Raw genomic sequence first — 15550 nt, 5'->3', positions numbered from 1 at the left:
TCTGATCCTATAGATGTTCCTGCCTGGTTAAAAAGTCTCCGCCTTCACAAATATGCTGCACTTTTCTCCCAGATGACCTATGAAGAAATGATGGCTCTCACAGAATGTCAGCTAGAGGCTCAGGTGGGTTTCTACCTTATAGCTAAATCCCTTTTAGCTTTCTCTAAGACAGAGGACCAAGTTAGGGCATGGCATTGTGATCCTGAGTAAATCCTGTTTGAAGCAACTCATTTCCCACATGAAAGGCCTGGCCTACTCACAAGTCATTTCTAAAATCACATCCGGCCTTGTCTTTTGGTTTGTAGAGTTTACTGTGTTTTAATTAAACCAGTTTTTCATTTTATTGACCTAGAAAAAATAACAACAAAATTCATTTGGAAGAACAAAAGGTCAAGAATTTCAAGGGAAATAATGAAAAAAATCAAATGAAGGTGGACTAGCTATACCAGATCTAAAACTATATTATAAAGCAGCAGTCATCAAAACCATTTGGTACTGGCTAAGAAATAGATTAGTTAATCAGTGGAATAGGTTAGGTTCACAGGACAAAATAAATAAGTATAACTATCTAGTATTTGACAAAAACTGCTGGTAAAATTGGAAACTAATATAGGTATAGACCCACACCTAACACTATATACCATCTAAGTATCTTACCACCATATGGGTTCATGATCTAGACATAAAGAATGATATAAACAAATTAGAAGAACATGGGATAGTTTATCTCTCAGATCTGTAAAGGAGGAAGGAATTTGTGACCAAAGAAGAACTAGAGATCATTATTGATCACAAAATAGATAATTTTGATTATATCACATTGAAAAGCTTTTGTACAAGCATCACTAATGCAGACAAGATTAGAAGGGAAACAATAAACTGGGAAAACATTTTTACATCCAAAGGATCCCATAAAGACCTCATTTCTAAAATATGTAAAGAATTGACTCAAATTTATAAGAATTCAAGCCATTCTCCAGTTGATAAATGGTCAAAGGACATGAATAGACAATTTTCAGATGAAAAAAACTGAAACTATTTCTAGTCATATGAAAAGATGCTCCAAATCATTAATAATCAGAGAAATGCAAATTAAGACAATTCTGAGATACCACTACACACCTGTCAGATTGGCTAGAATGACAGGGAAAGGTAATGCAGAATGTTGGAGGGGTTGTGGGAAAACAAGGACACTGATACATTGTTGGTGGAACTGCAAATACATCCAGCCATTCTGGAGAGCAATTTGGAACTATGCTCAAAAAGTTATCAAACTGTGCAATAAATACCCTTTGACCCAGCAGTGTTTCTACTGAGCTTATATCCCAAAGAGATCGCAAAAGGAGGGAAAGGGATGCACATGTGTAAAAATGTTTGTGGCAGCCCTTTTTGTAGTGGCTAGAAACTGAAAACTGAATGGATGTCCATCAATTAGAGAATGGCTGAATAAATTATGGTTTATGAATGTTTTATGGAATATGATTGTTCTATAAGAAAGGACCAACAGGATGATTTCAGAGAATCCTGGAGAGACTTAAACATGAATTGATGCTAAGTAAAATGAGCAAAACCAGAAGATCATTATACACAGCAACAAGAAGACTATATATGATGATCAATTCTGATGATTGGGGCTCTCTTCAACAATGAGTTGATTCAAATCAGTTCCAATTCTCCAGTAATGAACAAAACTATCTACACCCAGAGAAAGGACTATGGGAACTGAGTGTGGACCACAACACACAGCATTTTCACTCTTTTCTGTTATTGTTTGCTTGCATTTTTGTTTTCCTTCTCAGATTTTTTTTTCTCTTTCTAGGTCTGATTTTTCTTGTGCAGCAAGATAACTGTTAAATATGTATACATATATTGGATTTAACATATATTTTAACTGTTCTTTTCTCATTTTTATTAGCCTTCTACATTTTTCTTAGGAACCAACTTCTTTCCTTTTCCTTAAAAATCATCTTTTCAAAATAACCCTGCCAGAGGCAAGCCAACAGAGTCTATCAGAATATGTTTATTTCCTTTCATGCTGTGCTTGTGTAAATAGATTTGGCTGTGGTCTTTGTTTCTCCTTGGTTAAAATTCTGTTTGCATGTTGTGAATTTACTTCAGTTTCTTCTGAACAATGATTTTGATGAACTAATGAGCAGAAAATGGGCTAATGATATTTTCCTTGCAGGAAGAGGAGGCGATATTAAAAATATTTTTAGTGTCCCTGATTTCATGTTCCTGATGCACCTCCCAGCCAATTTTAATTGCTAGCTTTAACTTCTATTTTCAGTGCCCTCAACTGATTTCTTAAGGCTTGATTGAATTTAGACAAATGTTGAACTCAGTCAAATTCTGCCAGAATAATGAATCCAACTCTAACCCTAGTTCACACTAATTTCATCCACCTTTTTTTGAATGCTGGATTGCTCAATGGAATATTAGAATTGACAAGAGGACCATTTCTAAGAACAATTTTATTTTGTCTGGGTCAAAATTGGTTGGGGCAGGAGAGGTGCCTCGGGTTATAACTTGTTAAACACAGAAAGAAAGGCAAGAACTTGGTAAAAACTTCTAAGAATATTTTAATTCTGCTAAAACACTCTTTGGTATAGATCAAAAACATGGTATCCCATGATTTATCTCAGAACGCAGACTTATTTTTTGATAATGTCTTCTTTTTCCAAGTCAAAGAGATATCTCTGCCCTTTTCTTCTTCAAAATGGGCTTCTTTGGCATTGAATTTAGTTAGTCATAGGAAATTCATATTAGAGATGAGATTAGGAAATGAACTTTCTAATGATTTACACATAGCAAGGGCTTTCAGCAAATCTATGTTGAATGATTCTTTGGTTAGCCATTGCTATGATATTGAGAAAACTGAACTTCAAACATAGGACCAAATTGACTTGGTTGTTGAATATTGGGCATATCTTGACACTAATATCTAAAATTTAGATTTTTAAAAATCTTTTCAATTACAACTTCCATTATAAAAGAAACAAACAAAAAAAAAAAACCTTTTGGAATATACACAGAAACATATTCTGTGTTTTTTTATGGATTAGCTAAGAACTGTCAGGAAAGTTTAGAACACATGCAATTAAATATTGTGGAGAAGCAGATATTATGATTTGCAATATTTCAAGTATGTGAAAAACTATTATCGACAAAATGGTGATTAGCTAATTTTTTATCTGTATTAAAGGATTCATTTAAAAGAGGGGCATGAGGAGAGAGAGAGGTTTTATAGCAGAAAGATTTAAGATAGGCACACAGAAAAGTTTTCTTACTATAAAGAGACTAACATTAGAATTGGATTACTGAGTAAAGTGGAGTAAAAATCATGGGCATATGACCATTTAAGTATAAAGAAGAAAGGACTTAAATAATTTGTGAGATTCCTAGATTAGTGATTCTCCTGGTTTTTCTGACTACTCTGATGTATTTCTTTGCAAGATGATTTTTTTTAAAAAAAATGATAAATATTGGTGCTTTTTGATTTTAGAATGTTACCAAAGGCGCAAGACACAAAATTGTCATCAGCATCCAGAAGCTCAAGGAGAGACAGAATCTGCTAAAGTCTTTAGAAAGGGTAAGTGATGTATTTCCACCTTTACAAAGGAAAAAGTCACCAAAGAAAAAATCCTTAGATAGACTATTGAGAATATTATTGACAGTTCTAATTCTAATCTTAACCAGATTCAGAAAATTAAAGTATTGCAAAATCAGTTCTTCTATTTCATAGGTATCCCAAATTCATTTTTTCCTCTTGCTCTCTCTTCTTCCTACATATAAAATATGCCTTATTAACTAAAAGTTCACTATTTAATGGAATATTTGAAAATGTGCTCTTGATTTTGGAAAATTGATAGTTGTATACTTATCTTTATCTTTTACTATTTTATTCAAAAATAATTTATTAATGTTCCTGGGAAATTTATATTCTGCTCATGAGAGATATTCACATATCCTTCCAAAACAGGTCATTTTATCAAAGAATAATTATAAGTTAATTTATCATTATTCAAATGGCAGGTAGATCTAGAAAATGAAATATACTTGATTTCTATCTTCACTTCCTTTCCAAACAGGAAAATTAATTTCATCGGGGATAATTTTTTTTTTTTTTTTTGCTGTGGCAATTGGAATCAGAACTATATTCAAATCCCATTTTAGATATTCTAGTCAATCCTCGGTAAATCCTTAAACCTCTCTATGCCTCAGTTTCTTCATCTGTAAAGTGAGGGGGACACTGGACATGATATCTATAAGTCCTTTACAGCTCTACCTTTATAATCCTTTGAAAAATGTTTGTGATATTACCATTTCTGACAGCTGGGATGCAACGAATAGAGCACTGACCCTGGAGATAGGTTGCTCTGAGTTCAAATATGTCTGCACACATTTCTTAGCTTATGTGACCTTGAGCAAGTCACTTAACCCTGTTTGACTCAATTCTCCTTCTGTGAAATGAGCCGGAGAAGGAAATGGCAAGCCATTACAATATTGATTTGCCAAGAAAACCCCAAATGGGGGGGTCACAAAGAGTAAGACAAAATTAAAACAATTCACCAGCAAAAGGTAAAGAAGCAAATACTTGCACATGAACCTGGAGTCAGGAAGACTCATCTTTCTAAGTTCAAATCAGGCCTCAAATACTTATTAGCTGGGTAACCCTTGGCAAGGGAGTAACTCTGCCTCAGTTTCTTATCTGGACCATGAGTTAGAGAAGGAAATGGTATACCACTTCATATCTTTGTCAAGAAAATCCCAAATGCGGTCACAAAGAGTCAGGCACAATTGGAACAACTGAATGGCAACAAATTGTGTTTTGTTTTGTTTTGTTTTGTTTACCATTTATTCAAATTAAACCTGGGATTAACAATAAAGTTTTTTAAAGTTCTGTATATATTTTAGATGTCAAGTTTTCATTAGTCAAATTTGCCATATTTCCCCCATATATTTCTTTTTTCTTTTTTTTTTTTTTTTTCCTGAGGCTGGGGTTTAAGTGACTTGCCCAGGGTCACACAGCTAGGATTAAGTGTCTGAGACCAGATTTGAACTCTGGTCTTCCTGAATTCAAGGCTGGTTCTCTATCCACTGGGCCACTAGCTGCCCCTATTTTTTTTCTTTTAATATTATTTTTAGTTGCATAGAATTTTCTCACTTAAATACATAATTTTCTCTATTCTCTTTAAATCTTTAAATCTAACTATTTGTTTAAAATTTACAGCCAATTGTCACTTTTTCACAAGTTATTACTTAATTAGTTAAAAATATGAATTAATAGTGATAATTAAATAGCTTATAAATAGGTATAAAAGCTGGTAGGTAGTACAATGGAGAAAACTGTAAGACCTAGAGTGAGAAGACTTGAATTCAAATCCAGCCTCAGACACTTAACTGTGTGACTATGGGCAAGCCACTTAAATCTCATTCAGCTTAAGTTTCCTCCTGTTTTAAAATGGGGGTAATAATAAGTGCCTGCATGATTTTATTATAAGGATAAAATAAAAGTTGTAAAAAGTGCTTTGCAAATCTTAAAGGGTTATACAAATACTTGCATCTATTATTAACTTGTGGATCCTACTTATATTCTTTTCATTACACTCTACCACTACACCTACTTCCCTTTTATTCTTGTATTCATCTGCTTTACAATTTTTCCTGTTTAATCCTCTAATTATTCCACTTGCCTTCTCTTCTTTACCTCATAATAGAGTCTACTTTCTTTTTGAATCTGCCTCTTCAGATTTTCTTCCTTAATCTTTTTATAATCCTCCTTAGTTATCTTTGATCCTTATCTTTCATCCCCAAAGTAGATTCTATCCCTGTATCTGATACTACAAAATGCTATCCTCTCAAATGTTGCCAATCTCAAATTCAACCTCTATACAAATCATCTACAATGGCTTATTGCATTGAAGTGCTTCTTTCTCCATTCATTGTAAAAGAAACTGAAGGTGCAGAAGCAACAATATTTTACCAAGTACATTTATTAAATAGTGAATATAAATAGTGAATACTTTCCTGATTCTAAAGACTGATCAAACACTAACCATTCACATAAATTTGGTTGGAATTCTTGTGTATCTATTTTATTCTTTGATCATTTTCAGATCTTTTGTATCCTGTGCCCGACAGCTTTTGATAGTAACTATTTTGCCAGCTTTTCCTTTCAGTTTTATTGTTTAGCCATTTTTTCAGTTGGTCCAACTTTTCATGACTATTGGCTGGGGGGCTTCTTGGCTAGAATAGTTTGCCATTTCCTTTTCCAAATCATTTTCTACATTGAGGAAACTGAGGCTGCGTTTGAACTCAGGTTTTCCTGACTCCAGGTTTATTATTCTAACTACCTCTTTAAGTTTAGAGTATTTCTTAATATTTTTATCTACTTATGTTTCTATTTAATTTGCCTTATTATTGTTACTAATTCCATAAAGAAGTTGCTTATTACTTTTTATGTGGATTGTCAATAGTGATGCCTTTAAAAGAGTGCATCTTCTCTGAGTGAATCCAAAGGGACAACCCCACAATCACCTGGAAGATGGCCACATCCTCTGAAGAACCTTAAAAGACAACTTGTGAATCAGTTTTAGGTTAATGCAAGTCTGTAGTCAGAAGTGAAGAAAGAACCTGGAACCCTGTGAGTGAACCATTCTTGATTAGGAAAGAGGAGATTTATTTTTTCTGTAATGCCAGAGAAACTGAGCAAGATAGAGATTAGAGAACAATTTAATAATTTATTTAAAATGAAGAGATTTATTGGGACCAATGGATCCATGGTTTGGTCCCAAGGATGAAGTCTTTGAGGTACCTGGGTTAGAAAAAGGAGACTGCCTGATTGGGTCTTTGTTTTAGTTGAAGTCTTTTTCTCAAATTCATCAGTCTAGTGCTGTTCCTGAGCTAAGTGATAACTGGTTGTTTCTACTATAATACCAGAGAAATTGAGCAAGATAGAGATTAGAGAGTATTTAATAATTTATTAAGTGGGAGAGATTTATTGAGACCAAATGGTTCCATGGTTTGGTACCAGGGCTGAAAGAGAACTGTAGTCTCAAAGAACCCAGCCCTAAATGTCAATAACAAGATTCTTTTATAGGGTAACAAGAGCTATGACATAATGGGGGAAGTACCTGGATGGGGATGACCTAATGGGGGAGGCATCTAGGATGACATAATGGGAGGTACTGGAGAGGCTCCTGATATTCTAATGATGTCCAAAATGGATAAAGACCTTTATCCTATCAAACATTAAGAGGGAATGACTATAGCCTAAGGTCTAAGATATAAGACCTTTATCCTAACATTAAGAGGGAATGGTTAGGTGCAACAAGAAAATTGGATTTACACACATATATTGTATCTAGGTTATACTGTAACACATGTAAAATGTATGGGATTGCCTGTCATCTAGGGGAGGGAATAGAGGGAGGGAGGGGAAATTTTGGAAAAATGAATACAAGGGATAATGTTATAAAAAAAAATTACTCATTCATACATGTTGGGATTACTAGGTGAGAACTGAGGTTGTCTGGATGGTGACAAGGTGAGAATTCAGGTTTTCTGGACAATTACAAGGTGAGAACTCAGGTTGACTTGATAGAGGGGGCAAGCTCATTGGCTGGGGTGGTTCTTCCCAGAAGCCCTTGCATTATCCCACGCCCATTCTCTGGGAGGATAAAAAGAGACAGCACTGGGCGCAGAGAGCAGATCGGCCTGGAGAAGGATAAGAGCTGGAGGAGATTCAGAGCCAGGATTCAAGAAGAGGGTCTCTGCATTACATCAGGCCTGACGGGGCTCTCTGCAGGAAGGGAAGTCACTTCTAAGGACAAGAGTTAACAGCAACTGCCTGGAGACAACGGTTCACTACAGGAAGAAGAATCTGTCTGAAAGATTTGAGTAGACACAGCATATCTCTTCCCAGAGAGCGATCCGGCACCTTCTAGAGACGACAGCTCGTTACACATACATACTGGCAAAAAAAAATTTATAACTATAAAATTAATTAAAAAAAAAAAAAAAAAGATGGAATGGTTATTACCTGAGGCAGAGTAACTGAATAGGACAATTAGGGAAACTGGGTCAGGACATTAAAAGAGAACTGTGGCACAACATTCCACTCTCTCTTCTAGCTATTCAAATCATTGGATTACCTTCCTCTAGAAGGTCTTAGCCCTCACTGTAAGTTAGGTCTAGGGTAATTTCTGCATAACTCTGGTTACAGAGCAACAGGGCTCAAGACAGTCATGCTGCCCATTCAAAGGAGCAACCCACTCCAGGGGAGAAGAGTGAGACTTGGAGTAGCTCCATCTGTCCCTGTCCAGAGGAACAGGCAGGGCTGCAGAAAGGATCAGATTAACTTCTGAGCAGATTATGCAGTTAGACCAAGGCAGGAAAATCCCAAACTTTTAGAGGCCTGACACCAAACTGCAAGGTCCTTTTAAGTATGCTGAAATTCTAATTAAGGACTTGGCGTAACAGGAGTGGAGAAATCAACCAGAGAGACTGCCAGTCCCAGGACAAGTGTCTGATTTCTGGTTGTTTCTAAAAAATAATCCCAAAAACTGAGTCTGCCAGGCCAATTCAACAGAATAAAGAATTCCAAAGTTAAAGAATAACCAGCAAATCAGTCCAGCATTTAAGCAAGGAGTTAAAAAAAAAAAAAGGGCAGAAGTGCCTAAGAAAATATACCAGCTTCCCCAATTTCCTATGTCTTCTTCCCTTTTTTCTTACAGAAAGTTGTTATCAAATAACCATTCCACATATAAATCCTAAGAGTGAATCAAAATTCCTATACATATACATATACATAACAGATTACAGATCCCTCAAACATAACAGCAATAGTTGCACAAGTTTAACAATTTCCATCCCAAGTCTCAAACACAGTAATACAATTAAAATTTTAACAATAATTCAACCATTTTCCCAGTCCCTCATATCATTACAAATTACATCAGGATCAGGGACAATGGTTTACTCATCTGCTGAAGATGGGCAGAGATGCTCAGTCCAGGGAGGGAGGGACGAGTGTAATGTGTAGTGCCAACAATCAAAGCTCAACCGAGATCCCAGAAGCAAGTCAATACATCTATGATTTGACCAAATTTAGAAGCAAAAACAAATCTAACAAAGAAAAGTTGGAACAGTCTGAGATAGAAAGACTAGTCCACAAGGACTGCTACAAGATGTGGCCTCTCATTAGTTATAAATCTTAAAAAAAAAAAAAAAAAACCTTGAATATCCAGACACAATATCTAATAACTGTTAGATGACCAGACTAAATACTTATTTGCTCAAGTATTTAGGATATAATGATTACAGATAACCAGGTATAACATATAACCAGATTGGAAACAGCAAGGTATGACATAATTGAATTGCATTAACAGTTTCCTATTGACCATTGCTCTGATTAGAGAAATCAGTTACAGGAGGAAAAAAATGCAGTGACATATTAACTACAAACCCAAGAAATTTAACCTCCAATAAAAAATCCCATTAACCAAAGTTTCAGATAAATTCTAAACTGATATTTACCATAACCTTATATTTATATGATATATATCATATATATTACATTATATTATATTTATCAGTTTGCTACTTTTAGCCAAGAACCATGTAGCTACAACTTATTAGAAAACCTCTGAAACAGTTTAGAAGGAAGGGGGAGGAAAAGATTCTATGTGGCTGCCTTTACCCCATTCTACCTCCAAAGAGGCAGGGGGGGAGGGAATTAGAATTAAACTTCACTCCAGGCTAAGTAGATGCTCCATACCTACTTGAAGTAGTGGGGGGGGGGGGAGCGGGGAGAGGTAGAGTTTAAGTCTTCACCTTTGAAGACAAAAAATCCCTGCTTCACTCAACCTTTAAAGTAGCAGAAAGCACTGGGATGGGGGTGGGGGGTAGAGGGTGGGAGAGGGGGAAGATCCATAAAACCCACATGTCCAGCACTTAAAGCATAACTAAACAGTGCTGTAATATAGGTAACAAACTCTGAACCAAACTAAATACAGCTTTAAATTCCCAATAATATAAAACTGTTTTTCCTATCATATTTCAAATAATGAAACAGCATAGTTTTTCTTTTCTCTCCCTCTGGCCCCACATGATCATTATTCCCAACGGACTTTTCCTAAGCTCCAACTTGGCCAGAGTTGGAATCTTCAGAAAAGTCAGATCCTTTTTGCTACATATTTTACCTAATTAGAGGCACATGACCCCTTTCAGGAAAGTTAACAGAACTTCTTTAACAAGCTATTGTTCTTTTAAGATCTTATCCTTAAAGATAACTAAATCTAGCCAGTATAGGCAACAGTAACATTATTTCCCACAATTTTAAAACTGCCCAAGATACTCAGAATTAATCTGGCATGCAAAGGCAAACTAGTAAAATTATTTCCCAAATTTAGAATCATCCTAAAATTCCTAATCAAATGTTTTTTCCAGCTGGAGTTCAGAATTATACTAAGTACAGTTGCAATATTGATCATTGTTCTTAAACTTAACAGAGCTCTTAAATTAACAAAACAAACAAATCACACAGAACACAGAACACACATAGACTACACGGTCAAAACATTTAACACAGACCAGGAGCTATTTGGAAAGAATAGCCCTGAGGAAAGTTGTAGGCTCAGAGTCTTCCCTCCCATAATCTAAATGGAGCCCTTTTTTTTTTTTTTTTTTTTTTTTTGCCAGATGGTGTCTTAAAAAAGACACCCGGATTTATACTCTGGAATGCCCAGAGTTGTGCCAACTGGCACACAGATGTGTGTTTTAGACATCTAGGTAGGGTCCCTTGTGTGCAAAAGAACCCTATCCCAGAATTTATGCCTATCAGCATTTCATAATTCTGGGAATCCAGATGCTAGCATACAGAACAGAATAGGTCTTAAGACTTAAACCAGATGGCACCCCAACAGGTACCCAGCCTGACTTATTCTCCTGTGGCCAAAATAGGGGTGTCTACCATCAGGCTGTTATGGCTGGAAACTGCTCTTTCCTAGCAGCTCTGGAAAAAAAAAAATCCAGGGTGGCCCAGCCTTTCAAGGCCAAGAATTCAGATCCACAGCCACCCTGAGGCCCAAGGCAGAGGCCAGAAAGTCTCTTATCTCTAATCCTGCTCATTTTCTAATATCTAGTTGGGAAGCTCCAAAATGTAATGCCAGAGAAACTGAGCAAAATAGAGATTAGAGAACAATTTAATAATTTATTTAAAATGGAGAGATTTACTGGGACCCATGGATCCATGGTTTGGTCCCAGGGCTGAAGGAGACTATAGTCTCAGAGAATCTAGCCCTGAATGTCCGACAAAAAGATTATTTTATAGGATAACAAGAATAATGACATAATAGGGGAGGTACCTGGATGGGGATGACCTAATGGGGGGGAGGAACCTAGGAAGAGGATGACATAATGGAGGGCAGGCATAATGGAAGGAGGTACTGGAGAGGCTCCTGATATTTTAATGATGTGTCTAAAATGGATAAAAACCTTTATCCCATCAAACATTAAGAAGGAATGACTATAGCTTAAGGGCTAAATATAAGACCTTTATCCTAACATTAAGAGGGAATGGTTATAACCTGAGGCAGAGTAACTGAATAGGACAATTAGGGAAACTGGGTCAGGATATTAAAAGAGAACTGTGGCACAACATTTCTTCCCTCAACCAAATCAGCTAAATCATTTTAAGGTATAGCTTAACTCAACCACTGCATCTACCAGAGAATGGAGATCCATATACATACCAAACAGACACGAATACCATAGAGATAGTAACTTGAAGAAAGAATCAGCTTCCTCCATTACATAAGTGTATTTCTGGCAGCTGGGAAGACAGTTGTCTATGGAATAAAGAGAGTTAACCCTGGAAATAAATAGTTAAATTGCAGAGAGAAGCAGACCCTTGGGGAATCCAGTTGAACCACCTATCCAGGAGAGAAGTTGTACCTAGAGAGAAGTAGGAACTTAGGTGACTAGTAAGGACTTGACTAGGAGAAAAGAGATCTTGTAATTCTGGAGTTGTTAGTTGTCCTAATTATGTATAATCTTTAAATGTTTGCCTCACTAACATTGTACTCTATATGTTTATATGCTCTATTTTTGCGTGTTTGTGGGAGAATGTTCTTCAGATTAATGAAGGGATATTTTTTAGGTACTGCTTTTAGTGTACCAGCTTGGCAAATGCCCTTACTAAATTTTTATCTGAGTATTAATGGAAACCACCTTGGTGTAAGGACTTATGAGTGATAGTGTTGAGAGTAGAGCTTTAAAATAGTAACTGCCTCTTTGGGGACCAAAGCCACTAATTTGAGTATGAGGGTATCATATATTTGCTCTCCATTACATCCTCCTATTCCGCTTTCAAAGTGATTTTTCTTCAGTATGTATGAGATAATTCCCCCTCTAAATAAACTTTAGCTCCCTTTTGATTTTAAAATAAAATATAATTTCTTCTTTTTGTTATTTTAAATCCTTTTTTGCAACTTGATCACAGCCTATCTTTTCAAACTTACTAAACATTAGTCCCGATGACAATACTACCTAAAACTAAATTACTTATTTAGTGTTATATCAATCAAACTTCCAAGAAATTATTTTACTGAGCTAGAAAAAATAACAAAATTCATCTGGAAGAACAAAAGGTCAAGAATTTCAAAAGAATTTTGAAAGTGGCCTAGCTGTACTGGATCTAAAACTATATTATAAAGCAGCAGTCCTCAAAACCATTTGGTACTGGCTAAGAAATAGACTAGTTGATCAGTTCACACAACAAAATAGTCAATGACTATAGCAATCTAGTATTCTAAAAGAATTATTTAACAAAAACTGCTGGGAAAATTGGAAACTAATATGGCAGAAAGTAGGCATAGACCCACACCTCTAACACCATATACCAAGATAAGGTCGAAATGGGTTCATGATCTAGACATAAAGAAGGATATTATAAACAAATTAGAAGAACATAGGATCGTTTACCTCTTAGACCTGTGGAGGATGAAGAAATTTGTGACCAAAAAAGAATTAGACATCATTATTGATCATAAAATAGATTATTTTGAATATATTAAGTTAAAAAAGTTTTGTACAAACAAAACTAAAGCAGACAAGATTAGAAGGGAAACAATAAACTGGGAAAACATTTTTACATCCAAAGGATCTGATAAAGGCCTCATTTCTAAAATATATAGAGAATTGACTCACATTTATAATAGTTCAAGCCATTCTCCAGTTGATAAAGGATATAAACAAACAATTTTCAGGTGAAGAAACTGAAACTATTTGCAGTAACATGAAAAGGTACTCCAAATCACTATTGATCAGAGAAGTGCAAATTAAATCAACTCTGAGATACCACTACACATCTGTCAGATTGGCTAAGATGACAGGAAACAATAATGAACAATGTTGGAGGGGATTGTGGGAAAATGGGATACTGATACATTGTTGGTGAACCTGGATCCAGCCATTCTGGAAAGCAGTTTGGAACTAGGCTCAAAAAGTTATCAAACTGCAATACCTTTTGATCCAGCAGTGTTTGGGATTATATCCCAAAGAGATCTTAAAGGAGGGAAAGGGATGCACATGTGCAAAAATGTTTGTGGCAGCCCTCTTTGTAGTGGCAAGAAACTGGAAACTGAGTGGATGCCCATCAATTGGAGAGTGACTGAATAAATTATGGTATATGAATGCTGTGGAATATTATTTTTCTATAAGAAATGACCAGCAGGATGATTTCAGAGAGGTCTGGAGAGAACTACATGAACTAATGTTAAGTGAAATGAGCAGAACCAGGAGATCACAATACATGGCAACAACAAAACTATATGATGATCAATTCTGATGGACATGGCTCTCTTCAACAATGAAATGATTCAACCAGTTCTACTTGTTCAGTGATGAAGAAAGCCATCTACACCCAGAGAGAGAACTATGGAAGCAGAATGTAGAACATAATATAGCATTCTTACTCTATTATTTGCTTGCATTTTGTTTTTTCTCAGTTTTTCTTTTTCTTCCTTCTTGATCTGAATTTTCTTGTGCAGCAAGATAAATTGTATAAATATTTATGTATATATTGTATCTAACATCTATTTTAACATTTAACATGTATTGGACTCTACCTGCCAGCTAGGGAAGGGGGTGGGGGGAAGGAGGGAAAAATTAGAACAAAAGATTTTGCAAAGGTCAATGTTGGAAAAATTACCCATGCATATGTTTTGTAAATAAAAAGTTTTAAAAAACAAACAAAAACATTAGTCCCCTTTTGACTTTCTTTAGTCTAGCCAAATGTACCTTTTCTCTGTTTTCCTTTTGTACATTTGTGCCTTAGGACTAGAATGTACTCCTTTATCATCTTTACTTCTTAAAATCCCTCAATTTCTTCAAGACCAGGCAGAATAACCATTTTTGATAAGAATGAAACCTTCTTTCTAATGCCTTCCCTATTTTAAATTTTACTTCCTTGTATTTATATTTATTCTGAATATACTCATATGCATATACATATGATCTCCTCTGTTAGAACATAAACTCCTTACAGGCATGATGAAGCAGTGGATAGTCAAGAGTTCAAATCCAGACTCGGACACTTAAACATTTATTAGATGTTTCACCAAGGGCAATTCATTTAAACCCCAATTGCCTCACAAAAGAAAAAGAGACTATAAAGTTTCTTAAGAGTAGGGCTTGGTTCATTGTTTTTTCTTTATATACCTGATACCTAACTACTTAGCATGTAATAAGCACTTAATAAATTTATGTTGATAGATTAATTGAGTAAATTCAGAAAATGTTATTACGTTTCCATAAGGAAAAAGGTAGTTTTAAAGCAATTTAATAAACATTTCTTATTATGTTTCTTATAATTTTTATCTTCATGTGTTTAAGATTTCATTGAAATGTGTTTTTGGGAAAAGATTAAAAGCAGTGGGAGGCTCTATGAGTATTTGTAATAGAAATAGCTTACTGATAGTTTATCTCTTGGTCTACAGTCATGGAAAGAATCTCCAAAGGAATCAGAAGGTTTAGGCCAGGGGAAAAATATCTGTGAATTATTCACAAGTTTTTACAGAACTAAAGTTTTTTTTTTTAAATCTATCTTCAAAACTAAACATTTTTTTAATCTATCTTCAAAAATTGCCATTATTATACATTAGTCATATTTTATTGTAGTTATAATGAATGCTGCTACAAAGAAACTTGAGAATTACAAATTATGAATAGTCTAAAAACTGAACATGTTGCTTTCTAATTCCTTGACCAAGAAGTTTGCTGAAAAAGGTGTACAATTACTATCATACTTAAGGGAATAAAATGATTCCTTTGAGAACAATTGAAACATATTTTTTTCTTCTCCCCTTCATCCTCCTATTAGTTGAAATAGGAAATATTTCAAGTAATAGAAATGGAAAATCTCAAGGTATGATAATAGATATTAGATATTATTAATAATGTCATCCTAAATAGTATACAAAAGAATTCATATGTGTTTTTTTTTTGCTTGATTTGAGCTTCATTTTTCCATTTGTTAATGAAGTTC

At 35.0% G+C, this 15550-nt stretch overlaps 1 protein-coding gene across 37 annotated transcripts in view; it reads left to right on the top strand.

The window, feature by feature from the left end:
• The window catches only part of SAMD4A (sterile alpha motif domain containing 4A), a 353526-nt gene that overhangs the window by 260273 nt on the left and 77703 nt on the right, over positions 1-15550 (top strand). For all 37 annotated transcript variants that reach the window (XR_012486563.1, XR_012486558.1, XR_012486556.1 and 34 more), the window contains 2 exons: positions 14-123; positions 3503-3589. Coding sequence is in view for 24 of the 37 variants with exons in the window: in XM_074290775.1 (XP_074146876.1) it covers positions 14-123; positions 3503-3589 (197 nt within the window). In the remaining 13 variants the exon portion in view is untranslated. The remainder of the gene's footprint in view (positions 1-13; positions 124-3502; positions 3590-15550) is intronic.

The sequence above is a fragment of the Sminthopsis crassicaudata genome, chromosome 2 (genome assembly GCF_048593235.1).
Source record: "Sminthopsis crassicaudata isolate SCR6 chromosome 2, ASM4859323v1, whole genome shotgun sequence".
In the NCBI taxonomy this organism is placed as follows: domain Eukaryota; kingdom Metazoa; phylum Chordata; class Mammalia; order Dasyuromorphia; family Dasyuridae; genus Sminthopsis; species Sminthopsis crassicaudata.
This window is presented reverse-complemented; position numbering and strand designations above follow the sequence as displayed.